The sequence below is a fragment of the Dendrobates tinctorius genome, unplaced genomic scaffold (assembly GCF_039654945.1).
Source record: "Dendrobates tinctorius isolate UK_male_01 unplaced genomic scaffold, ASM3965494v1 ptg000170l, whole genome shotgun sequence".
Classification (NCBI taxonomy): domain Eukaryota; kingdom Metazoa; phylum Chordata; class Amphibia; order Anura; family Dendrobatidae; genus Dendrobates; species Dendrobates tinctorius.
This window is the reverse complement of record NW_027361837.1, coordinates 2,042,241-2,068,493: the sequence shown is the minus strand read 5'-3', so window position 1 is coordinate 2,068,493 and position 26,253 is coordinate 2,042,241. Positions and strand designations below refer to the sequence as shown.

Below are 26,253 nucleotides of genomic sequence, written 5' to 3'. Positions count from 1 at the left end.
TAAGAGGAAACCCGCTCAACTCTAGTCAACACAACCCAGCTCGACTTTACAGTCATACTTAGTAAGAGTCCTTTACTCGCCCGGCAGTTCTCTGTCTTCTTTCCTGTTAGGAAGCCAGTATGGCTCGATTTAGCTTCAAGCTCTCTGACGCTCTGGAACTCCCATTGGGACAATCAATTAATCTCATGTACTCAATCCTGTCAAGGCCCGATACCTTCAAGAGTTATAAACTCTGGATCTTTCTACTAAGTGTAATCTCACATAAGAAGTCTCTGATCGATCACTCTGTCTCTTAGTCACGTCTGCTAGGGATCTTGTAATCTCTTTTCTTTGGTCTCCTCTCACTTTAGGGACATCCCAGAACACCGTACTTCTCACAACTGATCTTAGTGTCACGTGGACCCGTCCTGTGTGACACCACCTGTAGGCCGGTAACTCAGACAACAAGACACGGCACGTGTAACTCTCCTGTGTGACACGGCCCACAGTCCGGTACTAAAACAACAAGACATGGGGAAAGGGGCAACAGTTACAACGGTGGGCCCTGCGATAGGGAACGGGGACGTGGAGACCTCCTGCACTCCCCTGAGTCAGTGTCCTGTTATGAATGAGTCACCGGAGGAGGAAAAAACAAAAATGCAAGCTAAGTCCAGAAAACCGGAGAGGTTGGTAGCTAGCGGATTGCAGACCCCTGATCCTATTCACAACAACTAACAGTAGCCATGGAGCGTGCCTACGGTGGTCCTAGACGCCTCGTCACGGCCGGAGAACTAAATAAGCCTAAAGAAAGAAAGGGGAAATCTAAACTGCCCCAGAGCAGACCCCAAAGCAATAGACAGCCCCCAACATGTATTGTCGGTGAAAACAGATGAAAACACAAACACAGACAGAGAGACAGGCAGAGCAAACGATGGGGCCCAGCTAACTAGATAGGAAAGGACAGAAAAGATGCTGGTTGCAATCCGCAAAAACCCTACCAAAAATGTCCCAACACGTCTGATAGGAAAAACGGCCCTGAAGTCACTAGACTTCAAAATCTCTATATCAGCACTCCGATATATTCTGAAGACAGAGCAAAAGAGATTTAACCGATCAGGGACAAAAATGGAAATTCAGCAAGGCCCCAGCCGGGGCTGGCTGAACACAAAACTAAGCAAATCAGACAAAATCTCATGGAACAATAACAGAGCAAAACTTAGCTTTAGAATCATAGAATCATAGAATCGTAGAGTTGGAAGGGACCTCCTGGGCCATCTGGTCCAACCCCCTGCTCAAAGCAGGATTCGCTAAATCATCCCAGTCAGATGTCTGTCCAGCCTCTGTTTGAAGACTTCCATTGAAGGAGAACTCACCACTTCTCGTGGCAGCCTGTTCCACTCATTGATCACTCTAACTGTCAAAAAGTTTTTTCTAATATCTAATCTGTGTCTCTTCCCATTCAGTTTCATCCCATTGCTTCTAGTCTTTCCTTGTGCAAATGAGAATAAAGTTGATCCTTCTACAATGTGACAGCCCTTTAGATATTTGTAGACAGCTATTAAGTCTCCTCTCAGTCTTCTCTTTTGCAAACTAAACATTCCCAAATCCTGCGACCTTTCCTCATAAGACAGGGTTTGCAGACCGGTCACCATTCTGGTCGCTCTTTTCTGAACTTGCTCCAGTTTGTTGATGTCTTTTTTAAAATGTGGTGCCCAAAACTGGACACAATATTCCAGATGAGGTCTGACCAAAGAGGAGTAGAGGGAAATAATGACTTCACGTGATCTAGACTGTATGCTTCTGTTAATACATCCTAGAATTGCATTTGCCTTTTTTGCTGCTGCATCACACTGTTGACTCATATTCAGTCTGTGATCTATTAGTATACCCAAGTCTTTTTCACATGTGCTGTCACTTAGCCCTATTCCTCCCATTCTATATATGCTTTTTTCATTTTTATTGCCCAGATGTAGTACTTTGCATTTCTCCCTGTTAAAAACCATTCTGTTAGTTGCTGCCCACTTCTCCAGTTTATTTAAATCTTTTTGAATCCTCTCTCTCTTCTCTAGTATTAGCTATCCCTCCAGGATAGACAGGAACTGAACTGGAGGCCAGAGCTCAGAGCAGAGAAATCACCAGCAACCCTGCAGGGCGTCGGCTGCCTTATATCCACTCAGAGATTCCGGATGTCAAATCGCAATCCACCTGTTCAGGTGACAGGTCTCTCCCATCCAAATCAGTTACATGACCTCCCTTCACCAGCAGAGGGAATTCATCGGACATCAAAGGTGAACGAGAAAATGAGCTCACAACAGTGTCCCTCCACTCCTAATGATCCCTAGGCCGGTTCCGCACCGGGCGCCGATCAGGATACCTGTCACCCTAGCACACCCTACACCTATCCCTTGCTAGGGAGCTGGGTGGTGCAGGCACTGGCCCCACCGCTGTACTAATACACACCAGGAAAAAATAAAAATATGTGAAACACCAAAAGACTTATCTTGCTCTGCTGCAGCACCAGGCAGCAGAGTGCATCACCGGATTAACTTTTCACAGTGGCTCGACACCTCAGAGCCAGCTGCCACCTTCACCATCTCACTCTGCTGCGGACACCGGGCAGCCAGAGTTCAACACCAGTTTCAGCAGTGGCTCCAACCTTCAAGCCAGCTGCTAACTTCACCAGGTTTCTGCAGTGGCTTCACCTCAGCCAGCTGCTCCCTTCACCGTGGATGGAATCACAAAAAGACGCTATCACCAACACCTGCTCATTGACCATGTGACCCTATATGGGAAAAGGGAATGGTCAAATGATCAGGTGCTAAAGGCTGCTATAATCCCAGTGACCACCAGGGGCAAAAGGCAAAGCAAAGAAAACATCAAGTGCAATGACCCTAACGGCTACCGGGGGCAAAACTAGAACTGAAACCTCCACAGTGCAAGAAAAAAAAAGGTTACTAGTGCTTTTTATCTGTCATGATCCAGCATGGATCATGACACTTAGGTCCTTTTTGTATGCCCTCCAGGGCCTATGTGACCCTCTGACAGGATGTCACTTTCACTTCAATGCAACACCTCCCACTCTGGGTTAGCCCCAAACTTTAACTCTCACTATACCTACTGTCAAACTACACACACAATCAACAAATCCAGTACCTTTAACGCCCATCACAATTCACATTACACATCATTAACACTATCACATTATACAGAACAGTTCACATTATATCACATAACATATTACAACAATAAACTTGTTTCTTCAAGGGGAAACATGGGCAACTTATCCATCTTCTTAGGCTATGTGCACACGCTGCTGTTTTTGCTGTGGATCCGCTGTGGTTTTTGCTGCGGATCTGCAGCAGTTCTGCAGACAGTGTACAGTAGCATGTAAATCTATGTGATTTACAATCTGCTGTGCACATGCTGCGCATTTTTAACTGCGGAAAAGCTACGGTTTTGAATCCGCAGAAAGACATTACATGTCACTTCTTTTCTGCAGATTCTGCTGCGGTTTACCATCTCCTCCATTGTAGAGGTGATAAACCACAGGGGAAAACCGCAGGCCAATCCGCTGGTAAAACCGCAGGTCATTTTACCTGCGGTTCCACAGATACAAATCCGCAGACCAATCCGCAGCATGTGCACATAGCCTTACACTAACACGATTTTGAGGTGAAATATGCTTGCATACAGCAACATTTGAACTCTTTCTGCCACTGTGCTTTGTTATTAACGTCTTCACCCCCAAGGGTGGTTTGCACGTTCATGACCGGGCCAATTTTTACAATTCTGACCACTGTCCCTTTATGAGGTAATAACTCTGAAATGCTTCCATGGATCCCGGTGATTCTGACAATGTTTTCTCGTGACATATTGTACTTCATGTTAGTGGTAAAATTTCATTCAAATAACTTGCGTTTATTTGTGAAAAAAACGGAAATTTGGCGAAAATTTTTAAAATTTCGCAATTTTCCAACTTTGAATTTTTATGCCCTTAAATCACAGAGATACGGCACACAAAAAACTTGATAAGTAACATTTCCCACATGTTTACTTTACATCAGCACAATTTTGGAACCAAATTTTTTTTTTTCGTTAGGAAGTTATAAGGGTTAAAAATTGACCAGCGATTTCTCATTTTTGCAACACCATTTTATTTTTACGGACCACATCACATTTGAAGCCACTTTGAGGGGTCAATACGATAGAAAACACCCAAAAGTGACACCATTCTAAAAACTGCACCCCTTAAGGTGCTCAAAACCACATTCAAGAAGTTTATTAACCCTTTAAGTGCGTCACAGGAATTTTTTGATTATTTAAAAAAAAATGAACATCTAACTTTTTTTCACAAAAAAAATACTTCAGGTTCAATTTTTTTTATTTTACCAGGAGAAATTGGATTGCAAAAGTTATTGTGCAATTTGTCCTGAGTACGCTGATACCTGATATGTGGGGAGGAACCACTGTTTCGGCGCATGGCAGACCTCAGAAGGGAAGGAGCGCCGTTTGACTTTTTCAATGCAAAATTGGCTGGAATTCAGATCGGACGCCATGTCACGTTTGGAGAGCCCCTGATGTACCTAAACAGTGGAAACCCCCCAAAAGTGACCCCATTTTGGAAACTAGACCCCCCAAGGAACCTATCTAGATGTGTGGTGAGCACTTTCACCCCTCCAGTGCTTCACAAAAGTTTATAACGCCCGGGCGTGAAAATAAAAAATTCGTATTTTTTCCACAAACATGATCTTTTAGTCACTAATTTTTTTTATTTTCCCAAGGGTACCAGGAGAAATTGGACCCCAAAAGTTGTTGTCCAATTTGTCCTGAGTACGCTGACACCCCATATGTGGGAGAAAACTACTGTATGGGCATACGTCGGGGCTCGGAAGGGAAGTAGTGACGTTTTGGAATGCAGACTTTGATGGAAAGGTCTGCGGGTGTCATGTTGCCTTTGGAGAGCCCCTAATGTACCTAAACAGTGGAAACCCCCCACAAATGACCCCATTTTGGAAACTAGACCCCCTAAGGAACTTATCTAGATGTGTGGTGAGCACTTTGAACCCCCAAGGGCTTCACAGAAGTTTATAATGCCCGGGCATGAAAATAAAAAAATCGTATTTTTTCCACAAACATGATCAATTAGTCCCCAAATTTTTTATTTTCCCAAGGGTAACAGGAGAAATTGGACCCCAAAAGTTGTTGTCCAATTTGTCCTGAGTACACTTATACCCCATATGTGGGTAAAAACTATTGTATGGGCACACGTCGGGGCTCGGAAGGGAAGTAGTGATGTTTTGGAATGCAGACTTTGATTGAATGGTCTGCGGGTGTCATGTGCGTTTGGAGAGCCCCTGATATTCCTAAACTATTGAAACTCCCCACAAATGACCACATTTCGGACACTAGACCCCCCACGGAACTTATCTAGATGTGTGGTGAGCACTTTGATCCCCCAAGTGCTTCACAGAAGTTTATAATGCCCGGGCGTGAAAATAAAAAAATCTTTTTTTTTTTTCCACAAAAATGATATTTTTGCCCCCAATTTCTTATTTTCCTAAGGGTAACAGGATAAATTGGACCCCAAAAGTTGTTTTGCAATTTGTCCTGAGTAGGCTGATACCCCATATGTGGGGTTAAACACTGTTTGGGCGCATGGCAGAGCTTGGAAGGGAAGGACCACCATTTGACTTCTTCAACTCCAGAATTGGCTGGAATTGAGATCAGACGCCATGTTGCATTTGGAGAGCACCTGAAGTGCCCAAACAGTGGAAACCCCCAATTCTAACTCCAACCCTAACCCCAACACACCCCTAACCCTAGCCCTAACCCTAGCCCTGGCCCTAGCCCTAATGGGAAAATGGAAATAAATACATTTTCTTTTAATTTTATTATTTTTCCCTTATTAAGGGGGTGATAATGGGGGGTTTGATTTACGATTTATGGCGGGTTTTTATGTTTGGCAGCAGTCACACGCTAAAAGACGCTTTTTATTGAGAGCTATAATTTTTCCGTATTTTGACCCGCCGAGTAATGTGAGGTCTTATTTTTTGCGGGACGAGTTGACGTTTTTATTGGTACCATTTTCGGGCACGTGACATTTTTTGATCGCTTTTTATTCCGATTTTTAGGATGCAGAATGAACAAAAACCAGCGTTTCATGAATTTCTTTTGGGGGGGGTGCGTTTACACCGTTCCACGTGCGGTAAAATTGATAAAGCAGTTTTATTCTTCGGGTCAGTACGGTTTCAGCGATACCTCATTTAGGTAGTTTTTTATGTTTTGTCGGTTTTATGCAATGAAAACTATTTTATATAAAAAATAATTATTTTTGCATCGCTTTATTCTGCGAGCTATAACTTTTTTATTTTTTCTCTGATGACGCTGTGTGGCAGCTCGTTTTTTGCGTGACAAGATGACGTTTTCAGCGGTACCATGGATATTTATATGCGTCTTTTTGATCGCGCGTTATTGCACTTTTTGTTTGGCGGTATGAAAATAAATCATTATTTTTTGCTTCGTTTTTTTTATTTTATAAGGGGTCCGCTAAAGGGGTTAACTAATGGAACAGTTTTATAGGGCAGGTCGTTACGGACGCGGCGATACCTAATATGCGTACTTTTATTGTTTTGTTTTTGTTTTTATTTCCAAAAAATAGATTTATTGGGGGAATATTTTTTTTTTTTTTTTTTTTTTTACTTTATTACATAGTCCCAGGTGGGACATCACTGTGCTGTGACAGATCGCTGATCTGTCACATCACAGATCACTGTGACAGATCCACTTTATGTGGATTAGCCCTGTATGGTTTGTATGTAAATGGATAGCAGTTCATGGTTACATCTCCTCCAGCTCGATGCCGCCCCCTTGTGTTTACTCAGTGTATTGTTACCCTTATATAATTAAATATTTACATGTTATTCGATTTATTGCTTATTGATGTGAAGCTACTTATCATGTGAATTGGTAAGATATAAAGAAATAATATAGGATTTATCAGTTCATAACTTAGTGGGAACTGAGTACATCCAGATGCCGTAAACTCCCCCTTAGTCCTTGTTCAGACATCAGTGCAAATGGGTTGGAAATTGGACCACGATGCACAGAATGGCTGTGACTCTCTGGACCTGACCCGAGCTGAGTTGTAGAGTACAGAACGGGTCGGGACAGACACCATTGCCTGCCTCCTCGTCTTTCCACACATCATTTGCAGAATTACTTCTTAATTATATTTGCTTCCTGCTGTGAGTCTGATAATATGCTATTACGTAAAATTCTTCAGCCCTGTTCACATGAGAGTTTAGCTATTCACCGTAGTTTGTTTTGTTTAGAACTGGCGAATGAAACAGACACCTGAAATTAGGATCCAGCACCTCCCTGTAGAGGCAGGGGGCCCAATGATTTATATCTAGTCTCTGCTTGGTAGGAGTTTTTTAGACAGGAAAACTAAACTGATCATGAAGATTTGTTTACCTTCCATTCTAAAAAAGTAAACATCAAATGGAAGCTAAACCACCCCCTATTAGTCAAAGAGACCCCCTAAAAGTCAAAGAGGCCCCCTATTAGTTAAAGAGGCCCCCTATTTGTCAAAGGGGCCCTCTATTAGTCAAAGAGGCCCCCTATTAGTCAAAGGGGTCCTCTATTAGTCAATAGGGCCCTCTATTAGTGATTGGGTCCCTCTATTAGTCAAAGAGGCCCCTTATTAGTCAAATGAGCCCCCTATTAGTCAAAGAGGCCCACTATTAGTCAAAAGAGCCCCCTATTAGTCAAAGAGAGGCCCCCTATTAGTCAGTGGGGCCCTCTATTAGTCAATAGGGCCCTCTGTTAGTCAATGGGGCCCCCTATTAGTCAAATGGGCCCACTATTAGTCAAAGGGGCCCTCTGCTTCTGTTTGCTGTGTTTTCCCGTTTTTTGATGCATTTTACATTAAGTAAAGAAACGCTGGGACTCTGCAGGTAAAAGGACTTGTCTATAAATGTGCTCCATGCTCATATAAATATTTTGGGGTGTGGAGTCTTGCGGACAGATTAAGCACACAATGTGGAAGAGGTTTCATGAAATCACATCCGCTTTGCTTCAACTGTTAAATGCAGGAGATTTTCTGGACAAAAAAAACGCAGTTACTACAGAATTTATCTGTGTAGGAACATGGTCTCAGTTGGACATGTGAACAGAGACTTAAAAGTGAAGTTAATAAAATAATGTATGCACACAACTTCTAGATGACTCTATAGACCTTCATGTGAATTTTCATGGTATGCTCATGTTTAACGCTTCTCGCTGCCCCTTTATTTATCAGATTCTTCTTTTTTGCTTGCCACTCATGGTCTTACCAGGGTTGAAACTTCGAGTTTTGGCATATTGTATTTTCAATTAACATTAGTTAAATGTATATTGTTATTGTAGAGCAATGGGAATGTGTCTGTAGTTATCTGATCTTGCATACAGAAAAATGCAATTATTGTACTGTAATTACGCTTTTATGTATATTATTTTCTACCATTTAGGCTGCGTTCACACGTTGAGCTTTTTTCGCTGCGAAAACACTGCAAAAACGCATCCCATACAATCCTATGGGATTCCGCTATGCTGTGCTAATGCTGCGGATTTTACCGCTGCGGAATTGCATCGCGGTAAAATCTGCAGCATGCTCATTCTTTTTGCAGAATCACAGTGATTCCGCCCCCATATGAATGCATTGATCTGCTTACTATCCGCATGTGGCTATGCCCACCATGCGCAAAGTAAGCGGATCATGTGCAGATGGTACCCAGGGCCTGGAGGAGAGGAGACTCTCTCCTCCAGGCCCTGGGTACCATAATCCTGTAAAAAATAGAATAAAAATAAAATATAGTGATATAGGCCGGGGTCACACTGGTGAGGAATACGGGAGAGTGAGAGGCGCAAAAAGCACGCATTAGACACGGACAAATGATTCTCTATGGGGTCCCTCGCACCTGCCGTATATTTCTCATCCGTATTCTACGCTCCGTGCCAATCGCAGCATGCTGCGATTGTCAGCGTACTACGGCCGTAGTACGCCAATGCAAGTCTATGGGTCTATCCGCATGGCATCCGTGTGGCGAGATTTTCTCGCAGGCTTGCAAAATGGACATATAATGGAGCCCTATGACAGGGTTTCTAACAGAAACCAAAGAATAGATATAGACACATAGAATACATATATATATATATATATATACTGTATATATATATATGTATTCTATGTGTACATATCTATTCTTTCGTTTCTTTATTAAACCTGTCAGTGTGAGTTTACTGTATAGCGCACTGAATTGCCGGCTTTGCTAAAAGACACCTGGTGCGTATTTCTCGCAAGTCACATGTGTGGTCCGTGTGTAATCCGTATTTTTTGCGCACCCATAGACTTGCATTGGCGTATTACGGTCGTAGTACGCTGACTATCGCAGCATGCTGCGATTGGCACGGAGCGTAGAATACGGATGAGAAATATACGGCTGGTGCGAGGGACCCCATAGAGAATCATTTGTCTGTGTCTCATGCGTGCTTTTAGCGCCTCTCACTCGGCCATATTCCTCACCAGTATGACCCCGGCCTTACTCTACAGACAGCCTTGCAGAGAGACCAGACAATAGACTAGAAGAGCCTTTACAAGTGTGGATTCAAGCTTCAGGAGCCAAAATGTGAGTATTCTTCAACATAATGTCTGTGTGTCCTGTACAATTTTATTATGTACTAATGTATTTTTTGTTTTCATTTCAGCATGTCTTCTTCTGGATCACTGTATTCGCCATCTCGGCAAGAACTGGCCCAAGCTGATCATGAGGTGAGAATCTTGCTGCCTTTGGGTAAGTATAGCTGCCTCTAGAAATGTGTTTTAATTTTTTATTTCTTTACAGACATCGGACACGGGCAGTGAAGATGAAGTGCGGGAGCGGTCTGAGCTGGAGGATTCTGAGCGGGAGCAGCGTAGTCAAGTCGTGGCGAGGAGACACAATGTGAGTATATAATGTGCCTTTTTTTTTTCTGTCTTTATTTTCATCTTTTATCTTGCTTCTTCTCTGTTTCTTTTTCTATCTTTTTCATTCTCCAAAATTACAAACATTCTAATATATTTCTTTTTTTTCTAGGTGCCACAACGGGATGACGAAGAAGTCTACATCGACAACGAGCACCTGATCCGCCTCGTTGAGGAGCGTATCCCGTTGTAGGACAGCCGTGACCAGCAGTACAAAGACACAGTGGTGACCCGGCAGCTCTGGAATGAGGTGGCCGCAGCGATGATGGATGGCTGGGACAGTGCCTCTGCAGCTTCCAAAAGGGCGTTCAGTAAGTATAAAGATGCTCTGTGATACTGCATTGATTTTTTGTCCTGATGGTGCTGGTGTTTTTTTGGCAAGATATATTCTTGCCTTAAAAACACCAATGCCATGTGGCACACTGTGATTGATTTTGGTCTTCAACTGCCGCATTGATTGATGGTCCTGATGGTGCTGGTGTTTTTTTAGCAAGATATATTCTTGCATTAAAAACACCAATGCCATGTGGCACACTGTGATTGATTTTGGTCTTCAACTGCTGCATTGATTTATGGTCCCGATGGTGCTGGTGTTTTTTTGGCAAGATATATTCTTGCATTGAAAACACCAATGCCATGTGGCACACTGTGATTGATTTTGGTCTTCAACTGCCGCATTGATTGATGGTCCTGATGGTGCTGGTGTTTTTTTAGCAAGATATATTCTTGCATTAAAAACACCAATGCCATGTGGCACGCTGTGATTGATTTTGGTCTTCAACTGCTGCATTGATTTATGGTCCTGATGGTGCTGGTGTTTTTTGGCAAGATATATTCTTGCATTGAAAACACCAATGTCATGTGGCACACTGTGATTGATTTTGGTCTTCAGCTGCTGCATTGATTTATGGTCCTGATGGTGCTGGTGTTTTTTTGGCAAGATATATTCTTGCCTTAAAAACACCAATGCCATGTGGCACACAGTGATTGATTTTGGTCTTCAACTGCCGCATTGATTGATGGTCCTGATGGTGCTGGTGTTTTTTTAGCAAGATATATTCTTGCATTAAAAACACCAATGCCATGTGGCACACTGTGATTGATTTTGGTCTTCAGCTGCTGCATTGATTTATGGTCCTGATGGTGCTGGTGTTTTTTTGGCAAGATATATTCTTGCATTGAAAACACCAATGCCATGTGGCACACTGTGATTGATTTTGGTCTTCAACTGCTGCATTGATTTATGGTCCTGATGGTGCTGGTGTTTTTTTGGCAAGATATATTCTTGCCTTAAAAACACCAATGCCATGTGGCACACTGTGATTAATTTTGGTCTTCAACTGCTGCATTGATTTATGGTCCTGATGGTGCTGGTGTTTTTTTGGCAAGATATATTCTTGCCTTAAAAACACCAATGCCATGTGGCACACTGTGATTGATTTTGGTCTTCAACTGCCGCATTGATTGATGGTCCTGATGGTGCTGGTGTTTTTTTGGCAAGATATATTCTTGCATTAAAAACACCAATGCCGGGGCGGGGCCTAGCTCTTGATGTGAGAAGTCGGGTGGCTGTGCTTCTCTGCCACCATTAGCCTCAATTATCCTGCACAGAGCCCAAACCAGCTAATTCCTTTACCAGGATCAGATGTCTGAAGGTCCCAGGAGTCAGGGGTGAGCTTCTGCCAGACTCAGAGAGACAGACATGGGCCGCAAAAGGCAGAAAGATGTCGGAGCCTGCAGCAGTGCCTCAGTCCAAGATGGTGCTGAGAGAGAGGAGGAGGCGGGAAGAAGAAACACAGCCTTTGCACAGAGGCTGGAAGTCTCAGCCCGGCTGAACAGGTATGTGAAGGGCATAGAGACAGATGAAGAAGGAAATGGAGAGAGTGAGAAGCACAGAGATGAGGAGGAAGACGATGAGGAGATGCCTGTGCTGAATGCAGAGCTGGAGCAGGAGGAAGAGGGGGATGGTGACACTGTGCAGTTAGCTGAAAGTGCAGATGTAGCAGAGCCCACCCTGCGGGATGTATTCCAAGCTGTCTTATACTGCAAGACTGCCTTAACTGCTCTAACAAAGCAAGTGAATTGCTTGAAAGAAGAAATGGGAGGCATAAAAATATCTATGCAGAAAGTTACAGCCAGATTAACTGAGGTGGAGGACAGAGTTGGTGTAACAGAAGATCACTTAACCTCAGTGCAAAAGACACAACAAAAGCACACTCAGAGGATCACGGTAGTAGCCAATAAAAATGATGACCTGGAGAACCGGTCACGTAGGAACAATTTGCGCATTGTGGGCATCCCTGAGAGAGCTGAGGGTGCTGACCCCACAACCTTTATTGAAACCTGGCTGCTGGACAAGTTTGGTGCTGATAACTTGTCGAGAGTGTTTGCGGTGGAGCGTGCCCATCGCGTACCCATGAGACCCCCAGTGCCGGGAGATGGACCTCGCACGATGCTAGCCAGAATCCTGAATTGCAGAGACAGGGACACTATCTTACGAAAGGCTGCAAAGTTGACAGATCTTAACCTGGAGGGCAAACGAATCGAAATATACCCGGATTACTCAGCCGAGGTGCAAAAGTTGCGACTGCGGTATGGCGAAGTGAAGAAACAGCTCCGCTCTTTGCATTTGAAATACTCTACAATTTATCCTGCTAAATTAAGAGTGGAAGCTTTTGGAAAGGTCATTTTTTTCCCGTCACCGGTTGAGGCTGCTTCGTGGTTGGAGCGCAACCGGAGCAAATTGAGAGAAGATAATGGCAATATGACCACATGACCCTGCTAGACTGATCACTGGACAGGGTTGTGGCGCTGCTTTACTCTGCGAAATAGGAGCGCAGAGGAGGGGGAGAACTCCCCACTGGGATCTACGTATTATGGTTAATTGTTTGACTAATGGTTCGGGACTATGCATACTGTTGACAATATGGCGGAGAGGCTGCCAATGATGGAGGAGGACACGACGCATGTTGAAGTGCGGAATACTGAGAAGTTGCTCAGGTTCTTTGAGCTCCCACTCTCACGTTGGGGAGAGAGTGACAAGTGCAAAAGGGGAAGGGTGGGGGGAGGGGAAGCGGAGAGGGATGGGGGGAGGTGGGTGGGGTGGATTTGTAGGGAGATGGGGGTTTTCATGCTGTTTGACCGGGTATGATTGGGACCACAATGTAATGATGTTACTTGATGATGATGGATTGTTCTTTCTAATGCACAATGAGTAACCGTACTGTTCGGATGTTAAGTTGGAATGTACGTGGTATATCTGATAAGGTTAAGAGGGCGGCTGTTCTGAATCATATCAAATCCTGTGAACCTATGATCGCGTGCTTGCAGGAGACACATCTCACTAGAGACACTATGCACTGGTTGTCAAGAGCCTGGATGCTAAAGACATATCATTCTACTTATTCCTCGTACTCCAGGGGGGTGTCAGTCCTAATACACAAAAACACACATTATGAAGAGCTGGAAGTGCATGTAGACAGTGAAGGGCAGTATGTATGGATTGCTTGCAGATTGTTCGGACACAAAATGATTTTAGTGGCTTTATATATCCCTCCACCTTACTCTAAAAAGAAACTACAAGCAGTACTGGAACTGACGGGCAGATGGGGGGAGACTCCATTGTTGATTATGGGAGATGTTAATAACACTATGAATGATTTTTGGGATAAAGTACGACCGGCAGGTACGGAAGCTGGACAGGACAGGATGACTGCCTTTGGCAAGTATGTAGGGGAACTTGGGCTGGTAGATCTGTGGAGAGTACGAATTGAGGGTAAGAGGACTTTTTCATGTCATTCGGCAACACATGGAACACTGTCGAGGATAGACCTGGCTTTGGGGGATACCGCTATGGACGGGATGGTGGGGGAGGTGGAATACCTACAGAGGACTCTCTCGGATCATGGTCCTATGGTGGTCACGCTTCTGGTGAGATCTGCTCGGGGTCAGAGGGGAGGTTGGCGTCTACACCCGACGTGGCTTAAAGTGGTGGACATGGGTGGCATAACCAAAGAGCTAGAGCACTTCTTCCAAATGAACGAAGGGAGTACTGAGGCCACAACGGTATGGGATGCCATGAAGGCATTTATGAGGGGACTTTTTATAAGTGAGATTGCGAGGTGTAAGACCAAAACTAAATTGGCAGATCAACAAATAAAGGATGACCTGACAAGAGCGGAGGCAGACATGATTTTGGCGCCAACGAGTGAAGCTCACAATAGACTAAAATTGGCTCAGGAGGCAGTTGATAAACTGCACATGATGCAAGCTGAGAGGAAAAGGGCATTTCAGCAAGCTCAATTCTTTGAAGAAGGAGAGAGAGTAGGTCACTTGTTGGCGGTGATATCTGCGGCACAAAGGGAGTCTTCCAGGGTGTATAAACTGAGAGATCAAACAGGGGCGACTCTGACAGACACAAAGGACATACTGGAGGTCTTCAAGGCATATTACATGGCACTGTACACTTCGAGAGCACGGGACACAGAGGGGGATGTGGAGAAATTTTTGGAAGGCATTTCACTACCTAAATTGTCTGAGGAAGATATGTTGAGGTTGGAAGAACCTGTGAGTGTGAAAGAGGTGGAATGTGCAATACTGTCTATGCCCAATAACAAATCACCGGGAGCTGATGGTCTACCTGGGGAGGTGTACAGGGAGTTAGTGGAACTGCTGGCTCCGAAATTGAAATCTGTGTTTGATGAGGCTTTAGTGACAGGGGCACTGCCGAGATCAATGGAGGAAGCAGTGATAGTGGTTCTGCCGAAGGAGGGAAAAGATCCCATGGATGCGGAGTCGTACAGGCCCATTTCGTTGTTGACAACGGATGTCAAAATACTCGCTAAGATCCTGGCCACCCGGCTCACCGGGGTTGCGCATACCATTATACACGAGGACCAGTCGGGCTTTATGCCTAACCGCTCCACGGCTGTTAACTTAAGAAGATTATTTCTTAATATGCAACTGCCTGCTGATAATGGTGGCAGGAGAATAGTGATGTCATTGGATGCTAGGAAAGCATTTGATAGCGTGGAATGGCAATACTTATGGAAAATCATGGAACTGATGGGATTCGGCCCCGCGTTCATGGCCTGGGTGAAGTTATTGTACTCATCCCCAAAGGCGGTAGTTAAGGTGAATGGAGAACAGTCCGGGATGTTTGACTTGCATAGGGGCACAAGGCAGGGGTGTCCGCTGTCCCCGCTATTGTTCGCGGTGGCAGTGGAGCCCCTGGCGGCCAAGATTAGAGCTGAGAGGGGAGTGGTCGGATTTAAATTTGGGAAGCTGGAAGAAAAAATATCATTGTATGCCGACGACATCCTGTTGTTTTTGGAAAGTGCAGGAGAGATACTGGGGTGCGCGATGGATGTAATTAAACAATTTGGGAGCATTTTGGGACTGGAGATAAATTGGCACAAGTCTTATGTCATGGCTGTGGATAGAGCAATAGAAGCGGAGGAGATAGATGAGAGGGGGAAACAACTCCAGCTAGTTTCACAGTTTAAATACCTAGGGATATGGGTAGCTCTTCCACTGTCCCCGATTCACGGATCTGAATTTGGTTCCTCTGCTAGAGAAATTTAAAGGGAAAATAGGTGCATGGTGCAAATTGGCTTTAACGGTAACGGGTAGAACTAACCTGATTAAGATGGTCCTTATGCCACAACTAATGTACGTTTTGCACAATTCGCCGATATGGCTACCAAAAAAACGCTTTCGGGGCATTGATTCTATCTTCAGATCCTTGATATGGGGCAAGAAGCAGGCACGGATTAAATTTGGAACTCTGCAAAAAGGAAAGGAAGAGGGAGGACTGGCCGCACCAAATCCATGGGTCTATTTCTTGGCAGTACAGGGCCAGCATGTCAGGGGATGGAGAGAGCTCGATTGTGGAGGAGCAGCTCACCGGGTGCTGGTACATGTGACGGGGAGACGCCCACTTATCCAGGGTCTAGAGGATGGTACCTTTAAGAAACTGGGAGCACCATATCCTACCATAGGCATGATTCAGAAGGTATGGGACACCATTAAAAGGATCAGAGGGGTGGATGAGCTGACTAGGTACTCACCGGTGTGGGACAATGAGCATCTGCCGGAACTTAATAAGCTGCGTCAAATGGGCAATTGGAAGGCGAAAGGAGTAAGATATGTGTGCCAGCTGCAGAGTGGAACGGACCTGAAGACCTTTGAGACATTGAGAGAGGAATTTGATTTGCCTTTGGTATGGGGGTTTCAATACTATATGCTTCGACATGCTTGGAGGGCACAGTGTAGATTGGGAGCCATGACGGTTCAGGGCGACATTGTACTAGAATTTGTGTGTATGAAAGGAGGGACGAGGGGAGTTATATCGAGCATATATCATGATCTACTACACTCCTATCTGGGGGACAATCACCTCACTGCAAAGAGTAAATGGGAGAGGGAGGTGAGTACCCTCACAACAGAACAATGGGAGACTATTCTTGAATATGTCCCGAAGATCTCTCTAAGCGAGCAGGCATGGCTCTCCCAATTATATGTAATACATAGAACATACAAAACACCGCTGGTCCTATTCAAGGCGGGCTTGAGGGGAGACTCTAGCTGCCCTAGATGTGGCACAGACCAGGCCGGACTGTTACATATGTTATGGTCGTGTCCGCGGCTGGTGGCATACTGGCTGGTCGTTATCAACAAAATTGAGAGAGCTTATGCATGTACGCTCGACAGGAATCCAGTGCTGTGTGTTTTGGGGGAGGTGGATGGGATACCTGTCTCAGAACATTACAAAGTGGCAATAGCGAGGTTGCTGTATGTGGCACGCAAACTAATTGCACGAAAATGGAAGGATTCGGAACCCCCCACTAGGAGGGAATTTATTGCTCAGACACGTACGGTAATGCATTTAGAGGAAAGCATTTACAGGCGAAGGCATGGTGAAAGCACTTTCGAAAAAATATGGTCCGCCTGGATGGCGGTGATATGATTGCTAAGACTCTCAAGTATACCCGGCATAAGGAGTATTGGGGGAGGGGGGAGGGGGGGATGGCTTTGATTGTATTACTACAAGATATGTGAATTGTTACATGTATATTGATATCCACTGTTTATTGTTTAAAATCTTTTGAAACCTAAATAAAAATAACTGGTTTAAAAAAAAAACAAAACAAAAAAAAAACACCAATGCCATGTGTGGCACACTGTGATTGATTTTGGTCTTCAACTGCTGCATTGATTTATGGTCCTGATGGTGCTGGTGTTTTTTTGGCAAGATATATTGTAGTGAAAAGTTCAATCTGTTGTGTGTGCTGATAATTAAGTTGCCTTAAGTGCATTTTATAATTTTTTTTTTCCCAACAGTGAACAAAATACGCACACGTTGGCGCTCGATGAAGGAACGCTTCAACACTGATGTTCGTGCTGAAGGACAGGTTCGGCACTCCGAAAGCAAGGCGCAGAAGAAAGTACCGCTACTATCGAGAGTTGGCTTTCCTGAGACCGGTCCTTGCCAGCAGAGCGTATTTTTTTTTTTTTTTGGTTTGTTATTACTATGTGCTTTTCAATTCAGCAGGTGATGCTTCTTGTAAATACATGATACTAATGTTTTCCCTTTCTTTCCACAGCACTTGGAGCAGCACCCTGCAACCTGTCCCGGGAGCGGTTCTTCATCGATCGACCTCGGACCCGTCCCAGCCATCCGACAGCCAGGAAGCATCTTGCAGGTCAGCAACACAGACAGCTGGTGACCAGGAAGCTGGTCCATCAGGTGTTCCCCTGTCCCAGGTCTCTGTCTCTGGTTATGCGGGCACTACCCGCCAGCGGCAGAGAGCCTCGGACAGGCCTGTCATGCCCGAGTTCATGCTCTTGAGCGAGGCCTTTAAGGGCAGCCTCAAGGCGCTGTCCGCCAGAATGGAAAGCGTTTTTTCCCTGATGGAACGTGGTTTTAACCACATGGAACACCGCTTTCACTCTGTCGACCAGCGCCTTGACCGTATGGAGGCCGACCTCAACAGACCGGCGCACCATTTTTTCAGTAAAATTGAACAGGGCATGGCAGAACACCTTAGTCCTGAGCAACAGCTGAGTGTGTTACAGGCCTGCAACACTGCTTACTTGCAGGCTATGCAGCAGAATCGGTATGTTCAGCAGTCAGTGGTGTCATTTCCAACAGTTCCACCGCTGACTCGCTTTACCACACTACCGACTTCTGCTGCATACCAATGCACGGCCACCTGCATTCCCAGCGAAGCCGGACACCACTACACCACCCCAAGTCTGAGTGCTGCTGGACACTCCACCGCCACCACCACTATGTCAAGCGCTGCTCCTGTATGGAGCACCACCACCGCCAAAGCACCACCAGCTTGGAGCCAAACCACCACAGAACCTGCTTGGGCCACTCACACAACCAGTCAACACCAAAGGAGCACCGCCAGCACTCCTCAGGAACAGAGCACCGCCAGCACTCCTCAGCAACAGAGCACCGCCAGCACTCCTAAGCAAAAGAGCACCGCCAGCACTCCTAAGCAACAGAGCACCGCCAGCACTCCTAAGCAACAGAGCACTGCCAGCACTCCTAAGCAACAGAGCACTGCCAGCACTCCTAAGCAACAGAGCACTGCCAGCACTCCTAAGCAACAGAGCACTGCCAGCACTCCTAAGCAACAGAGCACTGCCAGCACTCCTAAGCAACAGAGCACCGCCAGCACTCTTCATCTAAGGAGCACCGGCAGCACTCCGCATCAAAGGAGCACCACCACCACTCCTCATTGAAAGATAACCACCACCAATTCTCCTCCTCGGAGTCCCCAAAGAACTTTGCCTGAGATCCCAGACAGGCAGCCTCTTGCTCGGAGCACCAACCCAACTTTCTCCCCTTCTAGGAGCACCGCCACCGCCACTTCCAGCAGCACCGCCACCACAGAGCAGCAAAGTGGGGATCCGATTCCCTTTTTTACAGGGCAACGCCACAGTCCACCGTCACCAGGCGGTCAACAAAAGTAAGGCGTTCACAGGCTGCCAGTCGGTCGGGGCAGGATATTCCTGCGCCAAAGAAAAAGAAAAAAAGAACTTTGTTCGTCCATCCACCCTCTCCTCCTAATGTCTCTCAACATTATCCTTATCCATTCCCGAGCTCCCTTCCCCCAGTACTTTCGTCGCCCCTTCTCCTAGAACCCCTTCGTCAACCGCAAGTCGTTCCTCGTCTCTCCACATACCCAAAGTATCCCAAACTTCCCCCAAAGGTCATTCCTAATAAAAAAAAATTTTTTGTTTGTTTGTTACAAAATAAATGTGCACTTGTGCTTTGACAAAATCTGGATTGGTTACTGTGTCTATCGCCAACTACACACACTGCGCTGTACACATACTGCGCCGTACACTTAGCGTTTTTGCCACCAGATATCTCCATTACTGACCTGTTTCTTGTGTCAGTCTTGGAGATATGTGATGTCAACGCAACAAACCTACATGACTTGTCTTTTCCACAACAATCTCTACATTCTTGTAATATTGCACGGTTCCCCAACTCCAGTCCTCATGGGCCACCAACAGTTCATGTTGTATGGAATCCTCTTTTTATTTCATTACAACATGATCTGTTGGTGGCCCTTGAGGACTAAAGCTGGAGAACCTTGAGTATTAGTGAATTGATGATGCACAAAACACAGCATCATAAATTCACTGATACACCTGGCTTCTTGCTAATGGTATTGGGAGTGTAAAAACAGAAAATGCACTCAGTACAGGTATCAAAACAGTTTTTTTTATTAACATACTGTGGTGTAGTTACCACTATGTCAGCTAGGGGGCGCTGTGTGGGTGTCCCAGGATGGGTGTACAGGCACATTCAGTGTGGTAACAGGAGCAGGGTCCTAAATGACCATTATGGGTCTCAAGGTGGGTGGCCTTGGGATGCAGGCTCCAGGGTGTATTGATCAGCAGAGGTACTGCTGATCTTTCTGTTACACTGTGTCAGGGAAGCCTGTGTGTGTCTATACAACCTTTAGTGATGTCATAGCCATGTGATCACCTGTGGGTGTGGTTACAGGGCTATGTAATTGAGGTGTTTGGCACATGTGAGAGAGTGTGGAGGGAGTCTGTCTGAGTGTGGACAGACTTCCATGTGTCCAGGGGGGACACTACAGAGAGTGTATATGGGGAGGACTACAGCTCCCAGCATGTGCTGAGACTCTCAGTCCGAGTCTGAAGCCACGGACATTTCTGTTCCTTTGCCTGAAGTGAAGCTTACATTTCAGTGTTATGCTGTCTATGGTTTATGGAGTAATAAACCTGGTGGAATTTTAAAGGAACGTGCCTCATGTTTGTCTCCCGCTGCACCTAAGCGAGTCACATCCCTACAATACCAACAACATGCAATAAAAATTTTTTACAACATTTGCTCTTGCCATTCCACCCGTCCTACATCTGAGTTGAAGTAGGCCGCAAATTGGTCCCTTATTTGGCCAACTTCAACGGATGACCTGAGAGGGTGCTGTGTAAATTCTGGCAAAGGATTAGGAGCAATATCATTAAGATCAAAGTTCAGGTGCTCTCGAGAAATTACAAAATTAAGTAGAACAACACAGGCATTGACCACCTCATCCACTGTTTCCAGTTTAAGATTAATAGCTGTGCCAAGAATGCGCCATCTCGATACAAGTATACCAAAAGCACACTCTACTGTTCTCCTGGCCCTGGTCAGCCTGTAATTAAAAATTCTTTTTTGTAGGTCCAAGTCCTGGCTGGAGTAGGGTTTGAGGAGGTTTTGGCACATCTGGAACGCTTCATCACCAACCATTACAAATGGCTGTGGCGGACCTTCGGTGTTAGGAAGAGGACGTGGCATGGGGAAATCGAAGTTGTTGCCATACAACCTCCTGCCCATGTCCGATGTCTTAAAAGCCTGGGAGTCATTCCCACGGCCAAATGCCCCAATGTCCACTGCAATAAACTTACAGTCTGCATCCGCAATGGCCATCAGTACAGTAGAAAAGTACTTTTTGTAGTTATAGAACTCAGAGCCAGTTATTTTGGGCTTGATAATCCAGATGTGTTTCCCATCCACCGTTCCTAAACAGTTTGGGAAATTGCATACAGTCCAGAATCTTTCTGCGATTTCCAACCACTTTGCTGCAGTGAGCATGGCCATGAATGCGGGACAAAGAACGCTCCAGAGAGCCCGGCAGGTGTCCGCTACAATTCCAGACAACGTGGAGATTCCAATCCGGTACTGGAAGTGCAGTGACGAGAGGGTCTCTCCAGTAGCCTGGAATCTGTAACACAAAGAAAACAATAATTAATATTTGTGTATACATAATTTTTTTACACACGTTTAATTAAAAAACAAAACAAAAAAAAATTCTGCAGCCTTTGGTTCAATACATGCCATGAAAAAATTACCACAGCTTTTATTAGTTAACGACATGGCAGAACTGTAATTCTGCAAGATTTGGAAGAGTACATGTCACAACCAAGAAAAATCAGCAGCCATTGGTTTATGAAAACTACGTACCTTAATGTGACCAGGAGCCGTTCCTCAGGAGTAATCGCACGCCGCAGCTGCGTGTCCTGTCTCTGGATGACTTCTTTTACCCGACCAAGCAAATAGTGAAAGGTTTCTTGGGTCATCCAGGTATAATCCATAAATTTATCCGGGTTTGCCTGTAGCTCGCTGTAGAGGGTGTGGTACGCTCCACGGCTCTCCCGGAGTTCAATAATGGGATGTATCCACAAACGCCGCTGCTGCCGTCTTCGCTGCCTCTCTCTTCCTCTGTTCATGGCAAGCAACGGCATAAGCCTGAGCCATCCTCATGTCCAGATCCAAGTCAAAGTAAAAGCTCTTCCAGTGCAGATCCATGTTTCTCCAATCAAATGCAAGCAAATGTGAAGAATTCAGCTGTAAAAAGGGGCTATATAAAGAATTTCCATAAGACACCCACACTGCTTTCCCATTGCTTGAGTGTGTTGCAAGAATTTTCCAAGGATTTTTTCTCTAGTTTATTGCGCATAAAAAATGCAAACGCATGAAAAACGCATAAAAACGCTGCGATTTTTGGTCGTTATGCGCACAATAATGCTACAAAAAAACGCAGCGTTTACAAGCATTAGTATGCGCTTTTCACATGCGTTTCATGTGCGCTCCTAACGCAGCGCAAAAAAACGCTAGTGTGAAGCTAGCCTAAGTGGTCTTCTCTCCCCCCCACCTGCTCGGCTTGCTTCATGTAATCTTCGTCTGTGAATACCACAGACGCCGTTGGTTTCCGCGCTTGCGCAATGTAAAGGCCCCCGGCGCCTGCGCAGTATGCTTTGCCCAACTGTGGGCGAAGCATAAAATCGCTACTGCGCAAGCGCCGGTATTTTCCAGCGCGGTCTATGCCCTGGAAGTGTGTCCTGCATGTGAAGACTTCCGGTGGTATTCACAGACGAAGATTACGTGACGCAAGCCGAGGAGGTGGGGGGGGAAGACTACTAAGCCACGACCGGACCGCGGCGATTTGCATGCATCTCCAACAAGCTAAAAAAGGTATTTACCGTATTTTCCGCTTTGTAAGACGCACTTTTTTTCCCCAAAATTTGGGGGGAAAACAGGGGTGCGTCTTACAAAGCGGACATGCCTTACCTAGGCTGTGATCGGGGCGTCCGGCGGTTGCTGGCCGCTGCTGCGGGTGTGTCCGGTGCCGCGTTGTGTGCCCGTCGATGCCCGGGGCTCTGCCAACATTGTGCGACAGGCCAGAGCCCCGGCATTTCCTCAGTTCCCTGTGTGCCGGTAAAAAGATGGCCGCCGGCGCGTGCGCAGATGGGATCTCGGGACCCAGTTCTCGAGAGATGAGATTTGAAATCTCATCTCTCGAGAGGTGGGTCCCGAGATCCCATCTGCGCACGCGCCGGCGGCCATTTTCCCTGGGTTCCCTGTGTGCGCGCGGTGGTGCCTGCAAAAAAATGGCCGCCGCGCGTGCGCAGATGGGATCTCGGGACCCAGCTCTCGAGAGATGAGATTTCAGATCTCATCTCTCGAGAACTGGTCCCGAGATCCCATCTGCGCATGCGCCGGCGGCCATTTTTTTTTTACCGGCACTTCAGCGCACATATACAGGGAACCAAGGAAATGCTGGGGCTCTGGTCTGTCAAACAATGTCGGCAGAGCCCCGGGCATCGATGGGCACACAACCCGCACCGGAGCACCCGCAGCACCGGCCTCCAACCGCCGGACAAGTGGAGAAACCTGACACCAGCACAAGACTCTGCAGCAGCAACAGCACACATCGGAGCCCCCCCTCATCCCTGAATGCGGCCTGCAGCATCACTCCACGCCTGCCTCCTCCAGCAGCGAGCCTGGGACCCCTCTACACCGCAGCCACCAACCCCGGTAAGCAATAAGATGCAAGGATTATAAGAGGCACCACCATTTTATTAAAAAATATTTTTTTCTTATTTTTCTCCTCAAAAATTGTGGTGCGTCTTATAATCCGGAGCGTCTTATAAAGCGAAAAATACGGTATACCTCAAAGGTGCGGGGTCGAGGGGAGTCAAAGGCCCTACTAGAATACTTATGGGACGGACAATTTAGTGATATCTTTACATGATATCACTAAATATGGGTGACAGATTCCCTTTAATGAGGTTACTTTCATTTTTTAGTGCGTTTTGTCTTGTTTTTCAGCTTGTCTCTTTTTTGTATGTAATTTTTTTCAATAAAACCAGTTTATTTTGGAAACGTCCTGTTAATTAGCTTTAATAAAACTTTCTTGATGCAGTTATGTGCAGATTACATGCATTTTTAGTATATTTCCACTGCAGAAACACAAGTGCACATGCATTTTTTATCTGTAGATTTTCCCCATCTCATTCAAATCGATGGTGAAAATCCAAAAATAAAATACATATTTACTGCAAGAGAAATTCACGTGTAAGAAATTTCAAAATCGCAGCGCATGCAAGTTTCTGCAGCATAAGAATAAGCACAGTGACCATGAGATTTCTATAAATCCTATTCATTTTGCTTGAAATGTAAGACAAAAATAGGCAGCGAAAAAAACACACCAAACACTCATTGTGGGTACTTTGACTAAAGGTATGAGTTTTATAGGCGCATTATCCCCTACAGGGCTATATGCTTAGTTTATGCCGTCAGTTTGGACGGATAGACTCCCTTTATAAAGGTTACTGTATGGCTTTAGTATGGCACCAGATACCATGACAAAGAATTTAAAGGGGTTCAGGTCTGCAGTCCATATGTTTGACTGCAGGTTTGTAAATTCTCACAGTGCGCACAGTGCATGCTGCCAGGATTCTCTACTGCAGGGAGCAGGCATTCCAGTGACACAAGTATGTGATTTGCATACATGCAGTCACATGCCAACTAAACATACACAGGCTCACTCAATACAAGTGAAATGAGTGAGGCCAGGCACGTCTAGTAAGAATGTGACCAGAAGTATGCAAATAGCATATTTGAGGTCACATGAAAGGCTGCTCCTGACAAATCCTCACAGCGTGTCCCATAGAGGGACTTCAGACTTGGACAACCCATTTAATTCCACTATAGAGACTATTGGTGATTTCACTTACTTTCTCATATCGCAATGGAAATTTGTAAGTCTAAATGACAGTACATCCATGTTTTCATGTAATAAAACTAAAGATATTGAAGTGTGCTGCGATTTGCTTCATTAAGTTTCCCCTTAAGAGTATGTTTAAAATCCTATAAGGCTAAATAATCATTTTTACAATGCAATGCTATAAAAGTACAATTCTTAAAATAGTGGATGACATATAAAAGCTTGTCAGACACATTAGGTGTCTTCTATAGGATATGAACAATATACTTCTACAGTACTATGCTATGTGATTGGCCCTTCATAATGTTGCTTGTTTAATGCACCACTCCAGCTGAGGGTTATTGAAGCATTGGAGTGATGCTTCCGATCTAGGTTCCCTGCACTTAGTCTCATACTAACCAGCCAATATCTTCAGCTGTTCTCAGCGCCGCTCCGTTCAGTCTCCAGCACTTTATGACCTGCCGGATGGCTCCTTGGAGTGATTTGGAAGTCACTACTCAGTGTGGGAGGCAGAATGAGACTAAGCTAGACTTGCACAGAGCTTGGGACCATTACTTCTGAGTTCCAGTCAGTCAAAAGTTGCAGTCGCAAGATGGCTGCGTGGGAATGAATCAGTTCTGGGAAGAGCTGAAAATAGGGGCTGGTAAGTATAACACATTGCTCAGGACACTTACATTAGTGACGCTACTCCAGCACTGTAATAAAAACAAAACGCTGGAGTGACGCTTTAAAGAAATTTCTCATATTTCAATACTGAAAGAAATCAAGAAAATAATGTGTACACAGCTTTTCGGACGCAAGTCCAGTATTTGCAGACAAACACAGTTCACCTTTTTTATTCATTTCTATCTTAAAACAACAACAAGATGATATTGTATCCTTTGTGACTAATGATAAATACTGATATTAAGATTTCTCTTGTGATTTCCCAACCATTCTGCCTAAGGATGCTCAAAGCACACAGTGGTACACACATCAATACCTGGCTACAAATCTAACTGATAGAGGTAGAGCAGAGGGACAAGGCCAGCCCTCATCAAATCAGTACAATGTAGGATACAACACAAATATGCAGAAGCAGCTATACCTGAACCAATGCTGAATGGGCTCTGTCTGTAGCAGGGCAGGAAATGGTGCTGCCAGCGGGGTGCAGAGCCCTGCTGTTCCTCCTTTTCCGGTAAAAAACAATTGCATTACATTGAGGCTGAACGGCAGAAAATAGCTCTTTCATAAGTTAAAGCTCTGATTAACTATTTAGGAGGCTTCAGGAAGAAGCAAACTTGAAATGGTTTGAATGTATTTGCTAACTATAAAACCATGAACATGTATGCAGCCGAGGATACAGCAGAAATAATGCTTCACCCCATGTCTGGTTATGATTACATTTCAAAGGCGTAATTGCAAATTCGATTTTTGGATTACAAATTAGGTTTTTGAGTTGCCGTTTCTGGCACAGTGCAGAAAGTTGAATAGATACACAGTACAGTGCTTTACAGGGTGTAAAATGTATATTTTAAAAATGTTTTCAACTTTTATTATTATTACAGTAATCCTACAAAAAACTGGAAGTATTCACCAAATATTGAAAAGAAAAATTCATCTTTATTAACAATTCACATTAAAATATTGATTGATGGAGATACATGTGCAAAAGATGCTGCTTATCACAGGTCAAAAAATACCCTATTGCATGAAATCCATAAGTTGTGAAATCTAAGTGTCATAGTGCTGAAT

The 26,253-nt window shown here is 45.0% G+C and overlaps 2 protein-coding genes across 2 annotated transcripts in view; one reads left to right on the top strand and one right to left on the bottom strand.

The window, feature by feature from the left end:
- LOC141053741 (dipeptidase 2-like) overlaps window positions 1-25,680 on the bottom strand; it is a 682,167-nt gene extending 656,487 nt beyond the window's left edge. The window contains exon 1 of the mRNA XM_073550795.1: window positions 25,607-25,680. The gene's annotated coding sequence lies outside the window, so the exon portion shown is untranslated. The remainder of the gene's footprint in view (window positions 1-25,606) is intronic.
- Window positions 16,775-19,557, top strand: LOC141053740 (uncharacterized). The gene is made up of 2 exons (XM_073550794.1): window positions 16,775-17,478; window positions 17,584-19,557. Exons 1-2 carry the CDS (start codon window positions 17,372-17,374, stop codon window positions 18,731-18,733), a joined length of 1,257 nt encoding a protein of 418 aa, XP_073406895.1. The 5' UTR covers window positions 16,775-17,371; the 3' UTR covers window positions 18,734-19,557.
- Window positions 25,681-26,253: the final 573 nt, after the last annotated feature.

Excerpts from the sequence above, each read along its gene's own strand:
- LOC141053740 (XM_073550794.1), top strand. The coding sequence starts at position 17,372 with ATGTTCGTGCTGAAGGACAGGTTCGGCACTCCGAAAGCAAGGCGCAGA. Across the intron at positions 17,479-17,583 it reads CCGGTCCTTGCCAGCAGAGC|CACTTGGAGCAGCACCCTGC; the intron begins GTATTTTTTTTT and ends TTCTTTCCACAG.